The sequence below is a fragment of the Truncatella angustata genome, assembly GCF_020726525.1.
Source record: "Truncatella angustata strain MPI-SDFR-AT-0073 chromosome Unknown BKA67scaffold_6, whole genome shotgun sequence".
NCBI lineage: Eukaryota > Fungi > Ascomycota > Sordariomycetes > Amphisphaeriales > Sporocadaceae > Truncatella > Truncatella angustata.
Genome location: NW_025763386.1, coordinates 2,709,902 through 2,729,025, shown reverse-complemented (window position 1 = coordinate 2,729,025; position 19,124 = coordinate 2,709,902). Strand labels below are relative to the sequence as shown.

The 19,124-nt window shown below is 49.6% G+C and overlaps 4 protein-coding genes across 4 annotated transcripts; 3 read left to right on the top strand and 1 right to left on the bottom strand.

The window, feature by feature from the left end:
* Positions 1-1,714: 1,714 nt before the first annotated feature.
* Positions 1,715-3,901, top strand: BKA67DRAFT_680836 (major facilitator superfamily transporter). Its single transcript, XM_046108906.1, has 6 exons — positions 1,715-2,175; positions 2,232-2,297; positions 2,343-2,669; positions 2,719-2,824; positions 2,873-3,483; positions 3,542-3,901. Exons 1-6 carry the CDS (start codon positions 1,987-1,989, stop codon positions 3,842-3,844), a joined length of 1,602 nt encoding a protein of 533 aa, XP_045956578.1. The 5' UTR covers positions 1,715-1,986; the 3' UTR covers positions 3,845-3,901.
* A 1,779-nt stretch (positions 3,902-5,680) lies between these two features.
* On the top strand, positions 5,681-6,225 carry BKA67DRAFT_661047 (uncharacterized protein; the record flags this gene model as incomplete). The annotated part of the gene is made up of 2 exons (XM_046107748.1): positions 5,681-5,998; positions 6,082-6,225. The coding sequence occupies 2 exons, from the start codon at positions 5,681-5,683 to the stop codon at positions 6,223-6,225; spliced, it is 462 nt and encodes a 153-aa protein (XP_045956577.1).
* A 4,905-nt stretch (positions 6,226-11,130) lies between these two features.
* On the bottom strand, positions 11,131-13,044 carry BKA67DRAFT_573536 (succinyl-CoA ligase subunit alpha). Its single transcript, XM_046103360.1, has 5 exons — positions 12,562-13,044; positions 12,445-12,473; positions 12,249-12,375; positions 12,060-12,148; positions 11,131-11,994 (listed from the first exon to the last, which is right to left on the bottom strand). Exons 1-5 carry the CDS (start codon positions 12,735-12,737, stop codon positions 11,411-11,413), a joined length of 1,005 nt encoding a protein of 334 aa, XP_045956576.1. The 5' UTR covers positions 12,738-13,044; the 3' UTR covers positions 11,131-11,410.
* A 691-nt stretch (positions 13,045-13,735) lies between these two features.
* On the top strand, positions 13,736-15,214 carry BKA67DRAFT_593814 (26S protease regulatory subunit 4; the record flags this gene model as incomplete). Its single annotated transcript, XM_046104979.1, has 2 exons — positions 13,736-13,801; positions 13,892-15,214. 2 exons carry the CDS (start codon positions 13,736-13,738, stop codon positions 15,212-15,214), a joined length of 1,389 nt encoding a protein of 462 aa, XP_045956575.1.
* Positions 15,215-19,124: the final 3,910 nt, after the last annotated feature.

Sequence of the window (19,124 nt, the reverse complement as noted above, 5' to 3'; positions counted from 1 at the left end):
CAAGCTCAGTGAACTACTCCAAGTCGATCGATCAAGAGAGCCGGTTCTTTGATGGCCAACTTATGTTCAAACTACTCTTTCCGGGCAGCCCTACTCAGTCAGCTATGTTATTTATGAGCGCCAATAAGGAAGTCCCATCCCATTGTTGCCATTGGGCGCTAACATTCTAACATATATACCTTAGCTCTCCACGACGACTCAACTGGAGTTTTGGGGTCCTAGCAACGGTTGGGAGAAAAGTAGTAACTAACTCCTGAGTGTATATACTACGAGTTATGTATTGATGCCTCAAGATCACGACATTTGTGGCGGTAATGCTTGGTTTAAAATGCTCAGTTTATGGTTGGGATCTGGCACTACCCGACCCCTGAGCTACTCTACTGGCGGCATTAAGTTAGTGGGGTTCCAAGGATTTTCAGCCCAACGGCAGTTCCTCTTCAAATATTCATACGCTAAAGCGTTACGCGAGATTGGGGCAGCACTAACAAAACAAAACAAAACAAAACCAGAAACTTTCCACCGCAAAATTGGGAAGATATCATATCAACTGTAGACTTGCAACAACAAGACATACTCATATATGTAAAACAATACATGGACTTGGCCGGCTTGTTGAGCGAAAAAGTGTCGTTGTAGTATCCGAAACGTCTCGGTTTTTAGCTCATAGTGGTTGGACCACCTAATGATTGTGTTGTTGTCTCGCACCCGTGTTTGCGAAACACAATGTGTTCGCTACTGCAGCCATGGCGAGATGCTTTTCCGTCTCCATCTACATAAGACTACTGGCAAGATAGATCCGCTTCTGTAATTGCACTGCCTCTGTGCGAAAGTCTGTCTCTCGGAGACGGCGACTACGCTTTAATGCTCTATTGACCGCTTCAGCTTCTCATATAACGCTCAGCTGGAAGAGCACACGACCAATTCCCGTTTGGGGGCAGCTTCTTTTCGTTTAGGCGCGGCTGAAGCCCAAAGAGATGAAGTGCCGTTTTCGTGGCGCTGTAGCGTTGACAAAGTCAGGGGCTAGGAGCCTCTAAAACGCTGGCTACTGCATCTTGGCGTCCAGCGCCTCCACAGCCCTACTATGTATTGCTGCTTGTGGTAAGCCCCCGCCGACCCCAGAAACAGCGCTTAACAAGCCACTCTCTTGCCTGTCCCACGGGAGATCAACCATGGAATTCTAGAATAATTTTCCAAACCACCGGATTCATTGACCCCACTGACCCCGTAGACCCCATTGAAACCTACTTTATCTCCGTTGCACCACGAGCTGGACGATGGCACATGGTCGAGTTACCGATACACCCGCCAAAGGGCCAATGTTCATTGGCCAGCAAAATGTTCCTCATGTGTCAAGGCGGCATGTTTCCCGAGCTGTGCCACTGGAGCATTTCCTCCAGAAGGCCGTAAACTACTCGACGACATTCCTCCTGTCATCATGTGATCCCGTCTCGCTCAACCAATGTTACCTGTGAAAGCCACTGTGGATGTTGTCACTTTCCCTCACAATGACACGACAGTCTAGACTAGTGACTGTCCGAGTAGCTGACCTGGCTAGAACAGATCGTGACCCGTGCGTATTCACTTCAGCTGGCATCGAGTCAAGTTTTTAGGTAATCATGCTTGGAATTTTCCACTCGGCAGCTCCACCTGGGGAGGCTATTTCCAAACTGTCGGATTAAGGACAAGCCTCACGGCCTCGTAGACCCTGTCAGTTGAACGGCTCTTATTGCAACGAATCAGCTTGTGCGACGTGCTTGTCACCTTCCGGGAGCTGGTCTCTGTAATGGGGTCGATGTTTGCGGCTTGTTGAGACATGCAACTCAGAGCTTCCGCCACTGGGTATATAACTTCTAAGGTAGAACCCGAAATATTGAACTCTCAGAATGTAGATCTTGGAGTTCGGACAAGAGGGAATACATTCACTAGCCTAAGGTTCTTGTTCCTCGCTGAATAAGGAGTCCTTTTTCTCGCCCATCACCCTTCGCAATGGTCGCTCCCTCTAATACCACGACTGACCATGATCCCTCTCCAACTGCATCAAAGGCCGAGGGAACTCAAATGTTGCAGGTCACGGCAAACGATCCTTCGAGGCCTGGTGAAGGCCTATTCCTCTCATCTAGAAGTGCCTCATCAGTGTCCATAAATACGGCAGAGAAGAAGCCTGATCCGATCCTGGTATGACTAAACTATCATTTCGCCGTGTCTTGAACGCAGACTCACCTTATCTACAGGTAACATGGGAAGGCCCAGACGACCCTACGAACCCGAAGAACTGGAGCAAGCGAGAAAAATGGACGGTTAGTCAGTTTGCTCTTGGAAGTAACGTTGTGCTAACATCTCAGATATCCCTAATCGTCTCTGCTTTTGCTTTCCTCTCACCGCTTTCCTCCTCAATCGCGGCACCCGCACTTGATGATATCGGCAACGACCTCCACATTCCTCACGGCTCATCAGCTCTGCCCATGGTTATGTCCATCTTCCTCCTTACTTATGCATTGGGACCTTTTGTACTTTCCCCGTGTTCGGAGGTATGGGGACGCACACGTATTATCAAGATTGGCAACATCATGTTCATACTCTCGACAGCACTCTGCGGATGGGCACAGTCGGAAGCTCAGATCTTAGCCTTTCGCTTTCTCGCAGGCATTGGTGGAAGTGCGACAATGGGTGTAGGTTCTCTTCTGTATGACACGATTCATTCTTAGCTGACTTCAACAGATGGGCAGTGGAATATTGGCAGATTGCTGGCGATCTGAGGAGAGAGGAAAAGGACTTGCTGTATATCAACTTGCACCAGTACTTGGCCCGGCTATTGGACCTATCGGTGAGTCCAGATCTGTTCAAACACAGGAGGCATGCTAACCTTTGCAAGCCGGAGGATACATTGCTCAATATGCGAACTGGCGATGGACTTTCTGGTCCATTGTGATATTCAATATCGTCATCCAAATTCTCGCATTCTTCTTCTTGAGTGAAACATATGCTCCACGTATACTTGGCCTCAAGGCAAGAGCGCTTCGTGCGAGCACCGGCGACCCATCTTACCAAACCGAGTTCGAGATGCAACATCGAACACTCCCTGCATTGCTCAAGGTCTCACTTTCCCGACCCTGGGTAATGCTCGGAACACAACCAATCATCCAGGCCCTCGCTCTCTACCAAGCATTCAACTACGGTATGATGTATCTGATCATCTCCGACTACCCAAATCTATGGACGAAGAGCTATGGCGAGAGCAAGGGCACAGCGTCGCTCAACTATATTTCCCTTGCAGTGGGTTCCCTGATCGGTGTCAACATCTGCGGCCCGCTCACCGACTGGGTTTATGCGAGACAAAAGAGGAGGCACGGTATCGCAGAAGGAGATCCAGGTCTTCCGGAGTTTCGCATTCCTTTGATGATACCCGCCGCTATCATAACTCCCTGTGGCATTGCGCTCTTCGCATGGACGGCCCAATACAAGGCGCACTTCATTTTGCCCAATGTAAGTCAACACCCCTAACCTCTACTTTGCTTACAGAGCTAGACTAATGATCCCATAGCTTGGCGTAGCCATCATGGCTGGCAGTAGTATGATTTCGTACCAATGCATCGGAGCATATATCGCGGACTGCTACAGCCACTATACGGCGTCTGCTTCGGCGGCGTGCTGCTTTCTTCGATCGCTAGGCGCATTTGCTTTTCCTCTATTCGCACCGTCGCTTTTTGGTGCACTAGGTTATGGATGGGGAGGTATGGTGCTTGTGCTCGTCGCGGTGGTAATCGGAGTGCCGGCGCCTTTGCTCCTGTGGAAATTTGGCGCAAAACTGCGGAGTTATAGTCGGTTTAGCGTAGTGAAGGATTAAATACCCAGCAAGACCACGTAGGGATCACACGTATCTTAATTTTGAGCAGCCAATGGCTATTGATGAACTGTATTTGGGTGGATGTGAGAGGAAGGCATTTTGTGCCCATTTGATGTCGCTTCCAGTGTGGGCAGAATGTGACGAGATCTGCAAGGCGGCATTGACCACCCAGCTATCCCACACAGTCGCGACAGCGTGCTCATGAGTGAGTAGTGCTGAATTCCGAAATGTGCAGCCGTCGGTGTTAGCGACCTCGATCTCGCCCTCGGAACGACTGCAGTACAAAGCGCTTCAAGAATGAAGAGATGGGGTGTCGAAAACGGGGACTATCATGTGTAGGCGAACAGGATAGGTGCGAGCACGGAAAGTATATGGACAACAGAAGCTCTGAGTTCATATCTGTCAGGGTCGGGCTTTGAGTAGAGGCCAATTGCTGGTGAAAGCTTTTTGCGGCGCGCATGCACGAAAACATTGGAAAAGCCAAAAGGCACGAGACAGTGGTGGCATCTCGTCATTTCAGTTTTCAGGCAATATATCTCGACTTACAACGTCTTCTCTATCCAGATAAAGATGAAAAGGTGGCGAACAAGAGCTGCATTTGGTTTGTGTCTGTCAGGAGCGAACAAGGTGGGACAGTTCAAGTACTGAGCAATGTACTTATCCTTGGGCAGATAGTTCCAATATCAGTCTGCCTACATAATACTCGGCACGAGTTTCCCGTGTCGATCTCGCAAGAAAACAAGTAAGCTCCTCGAAAGACATACTTGAACCACAAAACCTCCAGAAATGTACAGTAATCTCATACCGAGCAGTGTTCAGGCTAGCACTACGGGCCCTTGATGGCGTGTAACACTGGATCGAATCCTTTTGCATCCTTGGCTTAGCACCAATATCAATCAGATCAATGCGCTTCGCGTGACTTAACAAACAATGCCGTCCTCTGTCGCAAAATAAGGTTGCTTTGACAGTCTTGGAAGCCCGATGAATGGTTTTTTTGTGCCATGGATTCGCGCCGTCAGGGACCGTCTGTCTTGCATTGAAAACATTTCTATTTCGGGAACTTGAAGGCTCTTGCCATTGGTCCGTCTCTCTGCTTGGGCATAGAAGCTTTCCAGCCGATATGGAGAGTTTAGCGGGGCGGTCCGCTGAAAACCCCCACTGCGAACTGGGTTTTGCAGGTGTCATTTTCAGAACCCCATTGTTGTTGGAATGATTTTTTTGAAGTCGAACAAGGTGAACTGTTCACTGGAGGAGAGCGGTGATTGATACCCACATATTTCTTGGTAGTTTTTCGGGTTTCTTGCTGTTGTCCACTGAAAGGATCTCGACTTCATTTCGTCCGTTACTTCAAAGAGCATCCTTCGTCCCCAGGTTAGAGAATTAAATGTGCGGCAGGGGCAGCATTAGGTCAGGGCGCAGAGAGGATCGACCTTATTTCCATTTATCACCATCTGAACGGCTCTGAGAACACACGCAAACGAACAAGGCTTCTCCTTGCGATGTTTCTATAACGGCCGCAACAACGATGGTGGAGATATGGATGTATTGATCAATGCTGAGTCTGTACGAGCCCTACGAGCGCTACAACAGGCTTGTGGAGTTTGGATACCAAGATAGCATCAATGTCATTTCAAGTTAAGCTGAAGAAAATCGGAAGACATGTTGTATATAAGACGTCAAAGGACACCACAATGCACACGAACTCATTATCACATCAACCATCAACTCTCCATATCTACTGTACTCAATTAAGCTCCTCTAACAATACTTTCACACCTGAACAGCCATCGCCACCCCTCCCTTTCAACAACTACAGTCATCTACCAAAAATACAAAATGCAGTTCTCAACCATCATCATCTCGCTCATCTCCATCGCCAGCTCGGCCATGGCAGCCCCCACCGACATCTCGGGCAGCGCCGCCGTCGCCGTGGGCGAGGAGAAGCGCTTCGTCAGTGGGTGGTGCGGCCTGCACGTCAAGCTCAGCCAGACGGACAGCACGACGGCTACGGTCCATGTCTATGACAGCAAGCAGTTCTTGATTGCGACGGAGTCGTTCTCGGGGTCCGGAACCTACAGCGGCACCGTCTCTGCCCAGAACGGCATGGGCAGCGACCTGAACCTCAACTTCTACCCCAGCGGGAACAACGACGTTGTAAGTTGACACAAACTAGTCTAGACCCTGGGGTAAATCCTTGTCTATGGGCAGTTTTGTAGCTAACCGGTATGGACATATAGGCTACCTTCGAGTACGGAACTGACTACTGGGGCTCTGGGGAGGCCCATTCCTCGAATTCTCGTTGCAGCGTTGGTCAGTGGGATTTGAAAAATGTGTTCTCTGGCCGCGAGACACTGGACATGGACTGCGGTTTCTCTTGCTAGAAGTATCAAATGGTCGAGAGATGGGCATGGTTGCATTCATGTATATACATTTATATTTCAATTCTCAATTTTCCATTCTAAAGCAGTTGTTGTTCAAATTAGTACAAGTTAGGAATCTCATTGGTCTACCATGCCTCACGATCATTGGTCGTCTACGCCTGTAGTCTGGTACCTCCTACTTATCCAAGCTGGATTTGATACTGATGACTGTGTCTAATCCCACTGCGTACCAAGGGCAAAGGCAACCGCATATTTACGCACATCATATAGCCTGCAACGGCAACGCCGCCAGCACATGGAATCCATGATCACAATCCGTCCAAGACAGCGATTTACCGAGATCCCGAGTCGCACCACGACATGGCCGCTTGGCCGAGACTTAGTGCGCATATTTCACCGAGACACCATGTTGTGTCATGTCGCGAATTGTTGCCTGGTTGGACGATATCCCTTGAGCGGAGTCAAAAGACCTGTCGCTTCGACCGACGAGGACCTCAACAACATGTCTACCGGGATCATAAACTCGACAATGTTGATGTATACATGTGCTCACCCTTCAGCTGTGTGACTTTGATTGATTGTTTAGAATTTCTCTTAACACGTTCCATTCCTCCTCATCACGTACACTTCTGTTGTACATTACAGCACGTATAGCTTACTGCTGCTTAAGAGCCAAGGGTATCACTAAATGTCGGGTAAATGATTTATGGGAGGACAAACCCATCAAGTGAAGAAGTTTGGGACACGTTTTTTTTCATTCTGTTCCACAGCATAATATATTTAAACAGCTCTTGAGAGTGAGTGCTTTCTTGTCTTTTCGTGTCCTGTGAAATTGCGCTTGTCAAGTCTGGATCAGCAGCACTTCTTGGCACTAGAACATGGCTAACCTTCACAGTCTGGTGCTACCGCATGGGTGCATGGTCTGTCGAACCCAAATGAAATCACGTTGCGAGATGGTCATCGCCGTCGGGCCCACAATTTTGGTCGGTTGGAACAAGTCGCTCTCCCAATAGGAGTTGGGCAGAAGGGAGACCAGTATCAACAAGCAGCGAGTATCCGCGTCCATGGCTTCAGTATAGTACCAGCCTGTATGCCACATTTTCATTGCGGCTGGAATATACCGCACCCTAAGCCAGTTCCACTGACATCGCATGAAATCCCATCAGACTCACTGACAACACCAGGCGGCGGAAGACGTCCGGCAGTATATAAAAATCCACGTATGGGAGCCTCACTGTTGTTTGATCAGATGTGTATCCCGTCAATATGTTGATAATAGACCCCCTAAAATCTTCCGCTATCGTTAACAGTTATATTAACAGTTCCACTGACTCTACCAATAAGATCACCATGACAAACCCGGACATGCAGTTGATTTAGCGGTCGTATGATTAATTAATGGCGCTATCTAGTAGAGCCATATGACTATCCCAGGAAAACGCATCGTTACAGTCTTTATAAAACTCCGAACTCTTAGTTCAATTTGCTCTCTTAAAAAGACACAATAGGAGGTATCGTCTGAGAGATCATTATCACGTAAGGAGACACTATCTTCGATTTTCTTGCCTCTGGAAGAATGGCTGCTTGTGCTCTGAGGCGTAGCCAGCAACAATAATTGACGGGTCGTTCTCAGGGTGGCAATGTGTTCCCAATGCCGGGAAGAGATATCGAGTGCGATGCCACCAGGAAACAGCACGAAAAGATCGATATATCATACTGATGATCATGGAAATTTGCTGGCAAAACCTAGCTGCAGCATTACTATGGGGAAGCCTTGCAGCTAAGTAAGCACCCTGTTGATAGTTTGTACTAGTGAGGATCTGATACATCCAGCGATGCCTTCCCTGGTGACTCGCGACCAGCTACCACACACCAGTTCTACTGGTGACGCCAGGCTAAGGGATGACCTACCACCAACTAACGCAGGGTTATAGGAGCTATAGGGGGGTTCAACGAGGCCCAGGTTATCTCGTTTTCATTTTCGTCATGATGGAGACGACCTCGTCTATGTGGACACGAGTGAAAGCTGAGCGTTATTTTACAGTTTTGGTCATACCTAGAGCAACAACAGGAGATCAGAGTACGGTGGATTAGTCTAGGTGACACACCCGACCGCTGCGGAAGTTAACAACATCCACACAAGGTGGCTCAGACATGGCGTGGCTGCCAGGTAGGGACCTCTGAGCATAGGTATGTCTCGTCGACTTGACATACGTGTCCGAAGCGTCGAACACGGTCGACCGCCTAGGTCAATCATCGAAAGCCCGCAGATGTCTATCGCGGTGGATGAGATTCGGACGCAGTATGACCAGCTGCTTTCTCTCCCTTGCCCCCCAATATGTGAAGAGCTTAGTGGATTGCTGCACAAGGCAGAAGCGACTTACGTCAGGTGAGATAAATTTATATCGAAAGCAGACGGTCTGGGCATTCTGACGCGCTGGGCACGATATTCAAAGGACTCAAGTATTTTCTCGCGACGTGGCTTAGTTTAGGCCAAGGGATGAGAAGACTTGAGTCTTGGTGGCCGGATAAAGAAGTATCGTCCGTATTCATCGAAGTCCAGTAATGATTGGTCTTGGAGTTGTAGGCAACAGGCACATATAAATGATCAGTTCCACTGACAGTACTCTGTTCTCCAAAAAGTGTACCTTCTCTTCAACACCGAGCGTTTCAGACCGGGTGTCAGGGTATGTCAAAAAGGGAGTCAGATTGTGTTTCCTTTGGTGCTGCTTGACACAGGCACAATACTTTGAATGGTGGGGAGGCGTAGCACCAGGCGGGAATTATGAGGTGGTATTACAGGGACACCAAGGCATTATGGTTTCTAAAAGTTCGTGTCTGGGTGAGCTGAATGAGTGATTCTCCTGCTGTTCACCAGCATGAATAGTTCCTCCAATAATCATGTTGATCTGCCATGTACTCCCACGATGTTCCGAGAAGAATTAGAGCTAATCTTAGGGCTGGTGTCAAACAGATTCGTGAGTGAAGACTTATGAACTATAGTCTCATTGATCCAAGGGAGCCACAGCGTGTGCTCTCCTGCAGTTGCAGTATGTACAGCTTATGCTTACAAGAAGGACGTTAGATCGGTTCTAACTGTGATATTCGGGTCGTTTTCAGACCAGGGCGGTTAATATTTCGTCACTGAGACACATAAGACGCGTGATATGCTTTGGCTGAGGCGATCAAGGGCCACCCAACACTCAGAAACTCTTCATTTGCGGACAGAGTTCCAACTAAATGGCGCCAAGTATTTCCGCTCCCATGAATGGGTGTGATGGCATCTCTCCTGTAACAACCCTTATAGGATGGCGAAGGCGACGTGTCACGCCCGTCAGTTCTACTGACGAGTGAGCGGGCACATAGTAGTGCTTTGATGAATGAATCATGGAAGGGGAAACACACATCGCTCTAAAGCATCCATTGTGGCGTGAGGTCGCTCCTTTACACAGACTAAGTCTTTGCAAGCTCAGTGACTGCAAAAAATGCAGAGAGGTAAGAAATTTTGCCCGAGCGGTTGAAGAGAGCTCTTGCACATGGATTCCTCGTCGGCGAGTTGATCCGTGCTCCAACGGCTGACAACCACTGAAGCGCAGACCTACCAGAACGCGCATGGGTCGGTCATTCCTCGAGGATGGCTCGTTTTTCAGAAGTAGTCAATACAGTCCAGTACTTATACCGATTTCGTGCTTGGCTGAAATGTTATGTGAGAGGCTGATGGTGGCCAAGTTGTTGAGCTTATGAAACCTATCCTCGTGCGCCCCGAACTGTTCCACAGATGTCATCCATACTCATAGTGTGAGCCGTGTCATCACAAATGGGAGACATAAAACGGGTAAGCAACATAGATTAATATTGATACCCGTACCAAAAAAACATCGATCCCGTCAAACGTTGGTTCAGCTCGGGGCGTTCACCGTCGCTTGGCTCGCCAGTTCCACTGGCGGAACCACCACCCACCCCCGAGCATCGATGAACTTCATAAGTGGCCATGCTCGCCAAAATGAAAAGTCTCGCCCGACATGGAGACCACAGAAGACATGGATGTGCCAATGGCATCAAAGGCACGTGCTGGTGGTCAACATAGCCGCGATGTAAGACAATACTCTGCTTACAACACTTGGGCATAAAGACAACAGCACAAGCCTGGTGACCACAGGAAGCGAGTATCTCAGGATTTCGACTCGCCAGTTCCACTGACAAGAAGCTGGGTGACAGTAGATTTTGTCATTGCCCCAAGTTCTCAAGGTGCGAAGCTTTAGGTGTAGACACAAACGCCAGGAATAGCAACACAGATTAGGTGAATTGGGAGACGAAATGAGAGAGTTGAAGAGAGTGAGAGAGGAAAGTGAGATGAAGTGATAGATAGAAAAGAGATAGAGAGAGAAAAATGAGGGAGAGAGAAGTAGAGTATAAGAGGCCAAAAGAAAATGAAAGATTTGGAGAGGAAACGTGAAGTGAAGCAATCTTGGGTCAGGCAGGAATGGCCTCGCTTCCACTTCTGCCTGTTGACTTCCGTCAATTGTGTCATATCGTGAATCTAAAGCTGGTCTAATTCGTTCAAAGCATCTCTGGTTGCTCGCTTTCATCCGCCGAAGTGGTTCTATAGGCGGGAAGGTGCAGACAGGAGTAGCCGCAGAATTCGAAAAGTTGACTTGCAACGTTTGCCGCTGCGAGAACTTGACCAATAATTACTATCTTGTGAAACTTTCGTCTTAGGTGACTCACTCGATCATTTTCGGGCCATTACATATTTTCAGGCTGCAGAGAGTTGGATGCCTGATGACTTCGTTTAGTCGACAACAGCTTTTGCCTGAAGCAAGGGGACGCATCAGTGCCGGCCTTGAGCAAAAGATGAGATATACACATGGCGTACAAATGCCAAATTTCACCAACACGGTATTGCGAATTTCTGATGCGATCAATACAAGTGTGATACAATGCACTACCGTTGCCACCTCCGTCTATGAGAGTCAATAGAAAACAGACGCCGACCACATGACACCTAGTCTCAATACGACATGCAAGTTGCCTGATTATGACCAAAATCCATGCATCATACACTAGGGCTCCAGGCTCACAGCCAATAGTCCCACATCAAGTTCGGATATACACATATTTCCAATCCAACAAACCAGACACTCCCAAATATCCCGCTCAGCTCCGCCTGGTGAAATCTCATGCCTTACAACAGGTCACGCTTGACGAACTGCTCACGCATGGCACGGCCCAAACCAGCGGGGCTGCGCTCCACAATAACACCAGCAGCCTCGAGAGCCTTGATCTTGCTGTCAGCACCACCCTTGCCACCGCTGACAATGGCACCGGCGTGACCCATACGACGTCCGGGAGGAGCGGAGATACCAGCAATGAAGCTGACGACAGGCTTGTTGGCGGTGTTGTAGGCCTTGAGGAAATCGGCAGCGTCCTCCTCGGCAGATCCACCGATCTCGCCAATCATGATGATACCGTCGGTGTCCTCATCCTTGAGGAAGACGTTGAGGCAGTCGATGAAGTTGGTGCCGGAGAAGGGGTCACCACCAATACCGACAACGAGGGATTGGCCGAGACCCTCCTGAGTGGTCTGGTTGACGGCCTCGTAGGTCAGAGTACCGGAACGGGAGACGATACCAATGCGACCCTGCTTGTGGATGAAGCCAGGCATGATGCCGATCTTGCATTGGCCGGGGGCGATGATACCGGGGCAGTTGGGACCGACGAGTCGAGTCTTGGACTGGGACTTGAGGATCTGAGTGATGCGAACCATGTCTGTCATTATGGATTAGTCTGGCTGCAAAATGGCATGAGTGTTCAAAAGGAGCAGATATCCATACCGTGTTGGGGAATTCCTTCCGTGATGCACACAACCAGAGGGATCTCGGCGGCGATGGCCTCTTCGATACCGGCAGCAGCCAACGGGGGACTGTTATGCAGCGCGTCAGTTCAAGCAGTCGGAGCAAAGTAAAGGCAAGCCTCTCATGTCTGTGTCTTTGTCTCTGTATCGGAAGATGGAGGAGGCTTACGGAACGAAGATGGCAGTGGCGGTGGCGCCAGTCTGCTTTACGGCATCGCCAACATTGGCGAAGACGGGGAGACCGAGGTGCTCCTGGCCAGCCTTCTTGGGATTTGTGCCACCAACAACCTTGGTACCTGTGTAGAGTATTCACGTCAGATATGGTTGGAGATGTGGAACTGCGGCGGGAGGAGAGGTCTATGTACCGTATTCGATAGCTTGTTGCGCGTGGAAACTGGAAAAGCCGCAAATGATTAGCCAAGTTCTGATAAGAGCGTAACAACATGGCCGCGCAGCACGGCACGGCACAGATGGCTACTCACGTTCCCTGCTTTCCTGTGAAGCCCTGGAAGAGAACCTTGGTCTCGCTGTTGATGCGCAGGTTGTCAATGGTGGATGCGTAGGGGGAACCATTGGAGCTGTATGCCCTGCGGGAGAGCTGGCGCAGAGCAGCTGCACCTGCACCAGAGGTGCGAAGCTGTCTCGAGAAAGCCTGCATCTTGAGAGCTGTGGGATGGATGGAGGGAGTACCGTTCGGGGGGAGAGATGGTAATTTGATGCAATAGAATGCGCAGAGGGACGTCAGTAAAGACGGACGGGTTCTGCTGTGTATATGCCGTGAGGGCTGCGTGGGTAGAATGAGGTACTCGAAAAGAGTTATTATTTACAGACAGGGAGCAGCTGTCAAAGTTGACGATGTTTCTTGATTGGACTTTCGCTGGGCTTGACCCGTGCTGCGCGCATTGGGAGTGTAGCATACACACATGGCATGGAAGTAATAATACCAATAATAGTGCAGATTCTTTATGCAACAGCTGGCAATGCCGCACAGCGTCAGCCAAGCGTCAGCTGGCGCGGTCCGTCTTGTTTCATTTCATTCCGTCGGCAAACCAGCAGGACCGAGGAAGTGCCCGTACTTTCGTCGTAGCTTCCCACGAAACTGGTGCATCTGTGGGTCTGCCACCTGCTTCTACATACCGAGTAATCCCGAGTTGGGATAACTATGCGCTTGTGACGTGCATAGTGCTGCATAACTTACATCAGCGAGAATATCCCCTGCTGCCCTGCTCGATCTTGTCCCAGCTACGGATTATCGCTTTTGGAGAAGTGACGGAATAGAGTTAAAGCTCAGCACAGACCCCGTCTTTTATCATGAGCCAGCCTCCAGCAACAGCCAAACAGCCTGGCGCGGCCTTCTGGCGCCTGATTACGCTGCAGCCAGCTACGGATCCGCACAAGCCCAGCTACAAGCCATCAGCCATCAGAAGCACTCACTCACTCGATTGTGGTCATCGATGCGATACCTTGCCAGACCCATCACTAAGCATCACCATCACATCTGCGCTGAACTAATATTTTATTTTATTGGTGTCACTGCCGTCGCTCGAGTAAATTGATGCCCGGGTGTCCATTTCGCATAACCATTCATCCCTACCACACAACACAGCCTTGCGGACGCTTTTGTTGATCGTGTCCCGAGCTTGACATAACGTCAAGATGGGTCAGAATCAGTCTGGCATGGGCGGCGGTGCCCCCGGCGACAGAGACGACAAGGACAAGAAGGTACGTTGACCATCACTCCCACGATACCATCCCCCATCACCACCACATCCCGAGCTCCCGCCATCTAACTAACCCACTCCCCACCGACAGAAGGATAAGCCCAAGTACGAGCCCCCGCCGCGACCTACCACCCGCGTCGGCCGCAAGAAGAGAAAGCAGGCCGGTGCCTCGGCTGCGGCCAAGCTCCCTGCCGTCTACCCTACCAGCCGATGCAAGCTGCGACTCCTGCGTATGCAACGAATCCACGATCACCTTCTGCTGGAAGAGGAATACGTCGAGAACCAGGAGCGCCTCCGCAAGGCAAAGACGGCCAAGGAGAGCGGCGCACCTGCGCCTTCAGAACTCGATGCTGCTTCCGACCGAAATGCAGACGAGCGCGGCCGTGTCGACGACATGCGTGGCAGCCCCATGGGTGTCGGCACTTTGGAGGAGATGATCGATGACGACCACGCCATCGTGTCTAGCACCACCGGTCCCGAGTACTACGTCAGCATCATGAGCTTCGTCGACAAGGACCTCCTCGAGCCCGGTGCCTCCGTCCTGCTGCACCACAAGAGCGTCTCCATCGTGGGAGTCCTGCTCGACGATACCGACCCGGCTGTCAACGTCATGAAGCTCGACAAGGCACCTACCGAGTCATACGCCGACATTGGTGGTTTGGAGCAACAGATCCAAGAGGTACGCGAGTCAGTCGAGCTGCCTCTGCTACATCCCGAGCTCTACGAGGAGATGGGCATCAAGCCCCCCAAGGGTGTCATTCTCTACGGTGCTCCAGGTACAGGAAAGACGCTGCTGGCCAAGGCCGTCGCCAATCAGACATCAGCAACTTTCCTGCGCATCGTAGGGTCTGAACTCATTCAGAAGTACTTGGGTGACGGTCCTCGCCTGGTTCGACAACTTTTCCAAGTCGCCGCCGAGAACGCCCCCGCCATTGTCTTCATTGACGAGATCGATGCCATCGGTACTAAACGGTATGACTCGACGTCTGGTGGTGAACGCGAAATTCAACGAACCATGTTGGAGTTGCTTAACCAGCTCGATGGTTTCGATGACCGTGGCGATATCAAGGTCATCATGGCCACCAACAAGATTGAGACACTCGACCCCGCTCTGATTCGACCTGGACGTATTGACAGAAAGATTCTCTTCGAGAACCCCGACCAGAACACAAAGCGCAAGATCTTCAATCTACACACATCCAAGATGAGCTTGAACGAGGACGTCGACCTAGACGAGTTCATCACACAAAAGGATGATCTCTCCGGTGCCGATATCAAGGCCATCTGCTCTGAAGCTGGCCTGATGGCTCTACGGGAGAGACGTATGAGGGTACAAATGGCAGACTTCCGGGCTGCGAGAGAGAGAGTCCTGAAGACCAAGCAGGAGGGTGAGCCTGAGGGTCTGTACTTGTAGGGTGGATCTTTGGTCGGTCTGTATTCTAGGCATTGATGATAAGCTGGAATTAGAGAGCTCAAGGTCCATTAGAGCATTACGATGTTGTCCGCTACAAAATTGGTCATTGACTAAAGATTGCTTCTTCCAGTGATTATCAGTTGTGAGGCGACAACACATTCAGAGGGAGCTCCTCCTTGTCATCATCAAGAGCGCCAGCAATTGTTCGCCCAGTATTCATCAACAAGGTAAGGACTCCTATACCCCTCCACGTAATCAATGCCTTCAGTGGATGGGTACCAACAGAAGAATTGCATGTATTTCTATGGGATGCTATGGATTTGGGCTCACACGGTTCAATCAGCTTTGACTTGATGCCCTTCGTGGGGTTTAAATGGCAGTGAAGACCCGCGCCAAGTGGCCCGCTCTGCTGCGGTTCACTTGAGGCAAAATGCTAGTAAACATGATGGACTAGGATGGCTGGCACCGAATCTATTTGTCTCGTAGATCAAGCACCACTTCGTCAAGTCGGGTCCTTTCTTTGGTAGGCTCGGCACAGGCAGGTAGAGACTTTCGTCGTGGTGATACGGGATGCATACCTTTGGTGCTGCCGGGTTGTAACACCGCTGTAATGTGTCGGTGCGGTTAGACATTGCGCGACCTTTTTTGTCGACAACTGCTCTGCAGAGAGCTATAGGTCAGTTTCGACCAGATGTTCTTGGTGGGGGTTTAAATTGCAGTGAATTGTGGTAAGGGGTGGTAAGCTGCGGGTAAACCCCCAAGTATGCTTCTAGGTGTGACATGACCTGTAGTACAGATTTTACTTTTTCGCTTCTCGGACATCATTTAGTTGGCGTTCCAGCAGTGGTTCTTTCTTTTTTTTTTGGGGGGGGATGGGGGTTGGTATCGGGCATGGTCTTCGTGAGGGTTAAAAATGCAGTGAATCGAATATGAGACATGCAGAACATGCGGCAAAGGGGATTGGCGCATCGAACGACCCTGAGCACCACCGCCGATCATGGATATGTCCCTCATTGGCTGAATTAGATTAAATCTGATCTGCCATGCTTGTCGATTCTTCCATCCGTATTCCTCTGACATTCGTCAGGCTCGCGAGGTACCCGACCGCTGTGCTCACGACAAACTCGTCTTGAGATTGGGAAGTGGAATCGTGAAAGCGACACATCAGAAGAGCACGATAACCCCCATGCGGGGACCATCAAATGTTCAGCCCCTTGTCAGTTTCGTGGGGATTAAAATCGCAGCGAAAAACAGGTCACAAAACCAATTGGCTTCGCTGCATGGCCTCGAAGCAGGCTTGAATGGACTTCCTGTAAGGCTGTTCTCTGCACTTGAGCATACGCCGTCTCCGGGAAAAGTCGGGACCCCGATCAACTAGATGTATCACCGATTCACCTGCTTGATAAACACGGATCATGAAAGCTGATTGCTCCAAGGCTGAATTCGAAGTTCTTACTACTGGGACAATAAGGGATCCTCGTCCCGCTGGTATGATTGACGGGGCCACTTGAAGAGCACAGTGGATCCTTGATCCAACGCAATAGCATCATAGAATTCTGTCGCTGGAATGCTGGGTCACGTGTTGGTGATCGTACTTACACTCTGAAAGCTGTGGCGCCTGACCTGACTATGTATGTGCTTTGTAGGGGTTAAGATTGCAGTGAAAGTCGATCGTCTTGTCATCATCGATGCAACACGACATGACATGCCGCAGGTGGCCTGTTTGGGGTTTTCCACCTGTCTTCGCGTAGTATTCAGATCCGTAGCGTCACACTGGTGCATATCGCTGAAGAGGGTTTGGACAACACATTGCTCGTGCGACAACAATGCCCGCCGTGAACAACGAAGGGTTGGAATTGCAGAGTGTTTCTCTATTCTATGTAACAGCAAGTGGTCTTTAGTCAATTCTATGATTGGCGATCGTCTCGAAATAGTCGTAGTGTGGTGTAATGAAGGACAGTGTATAATAAGCAGAGCATTAATTCGTTCCAATGAATGGAGAAGGAGGAAGGCTCTAATAAATGAGGTGCAGCGAGAGGGTATAATACAAAACTTACGTTATCAATGTCACAACAGAGTTGTGGAAGGTTGTGACCCACTATTGCATAACGGCTATTAGAAGCAGTATGCGAAGAAACCTGCGTGCTTTCCGGAGTTGTCGATATTTTAGGTTTTCTAATGAGTGACTTTCTTAAAGCCCTTCTTTCTGTCTTCATTTGGAGGGTTAGCCGTCTCCTCTACCCAAATCAGGCTATCGGCCTCCCTATTTGTTGGTACAACTTAGTAAGCCTTCGACGAAGTCGCTTCACATGTCGGGGAATGGAGTTTTAATGTACAAAGAGCAACTGGTGGGCACAATGTGGGGAGAAGCTATACATTGTACGGGTTCTCCATCAACTCCCTGTTCGACCTATACATATTCGTTGATGCTGTGCTGCTGTCTGCGTCTTAGACACGCCGGTGATGTAAGATTATCCTATAGGGGAAGAACTTTTGGCTTAAGAGGCAGCATGAGATGATTCAGGTTCTTGATCCCAAGTCTAATTGTCTTCAGTAGTTCAAGAATAAGATGCGAATAGATTATACAAGTGGCGAACTCGAAAGCTTAAAGCCATCCTATAGGTTAATGACTAAACTGAGACCTACTCGTGGCTCGGGACGGGGCCTAAAAGAAATGTTGAGTTATGTGTGTTAAATTGAGACTAGATGGATAAATTTTGGTCAGTTGAAGTTACTGCGAGAGCTTCCATATCTTTCGGTTCTCGAGTGCTATTCCTGCTTTTCATCTACACGTCGGATCTAATGTTTCCTCCCCACAGCTGTGCCAGCTATAGTATCCTGGTCGCCTTGTGGTTCACTGTCCTTCGGCCATAGCCACGACCGTTGCAAGATCATGTCTTCGTAGGTGGCGTTAAAGACCTCTACCGGTGCCCACCTATACCATTAATTGATCGCACCGCCATGCTTATTCCAAGCATACATGCTTTTCATACTGCTGTACCATATCTAATCAAGTTCAACCCTCATGAAATAACCGTCGAGTCTGAGTATGCTTGAATCATGATAGTCTACTAGGTTAGGCAGCTACTGCATATCTTTAATGTAGTAGTGCCTGGTCGAAGCTAGATAGACTAGAGATAATCTCTTGCTCACTCAAATCGTCATTGAAGCCGTCTTCCCCGGCGAGATTTGTATTCGATGTACGGAAGCCATCGCATATGAGAAAAAGATCATCGTTATATTGTATCTAGGCTTGAACAAACCATGGCTGTTGATTTCGAGGATTGTCGGATGCACTCGAGAGACCGTAAAGATGACGGGACGTCGTCCTTCCCATTTCTGATGATAGAACCAGTCGGAGCTTCCCCCAAAGGCTCACGTGTCTTAATTCATGCTCTGGCCCGATACGTCGAAAGAGCTTTCTTCAAACTGTGTTTCGGTTGCTCGAAAGTCTCTACAAAATTGCAGGTGGTAATAAATCCGCAGTAAACCCCTGGCAGATTGCGTCATCGTTATCAGGGCACCTCAGCTCAAAAGGTTTCAACTATGATGCCAACTATTCACGACATGTTCTGTTCTTCTATTCTTTATTTCCACTGGGGTTTGATACTGGCCTTGTGTCCCTATGCACACCGTTGCGTCAAGTGACAGGAATTCAGCGTTTGCCCCGCGACAGACTCAAGAATTATAGTACAGGGTAGCGTAGACTGGGCTTATCCAAATGTCGATGCTAAATGGTAGCGAGACTTTTGCCAGCTTTGAAGTCGTTACAGAGGAAGGCTTGCCAACGTTGAATTAAGAAGTCTGCCGGAGGGAAAACACTTTACAGTTACAGTCCATTATGGATGAGGCAAACGCACTAAGGAAACGGGGGCCGCGACTCCGAATTGTGGTACATGGGCGGCGGAGG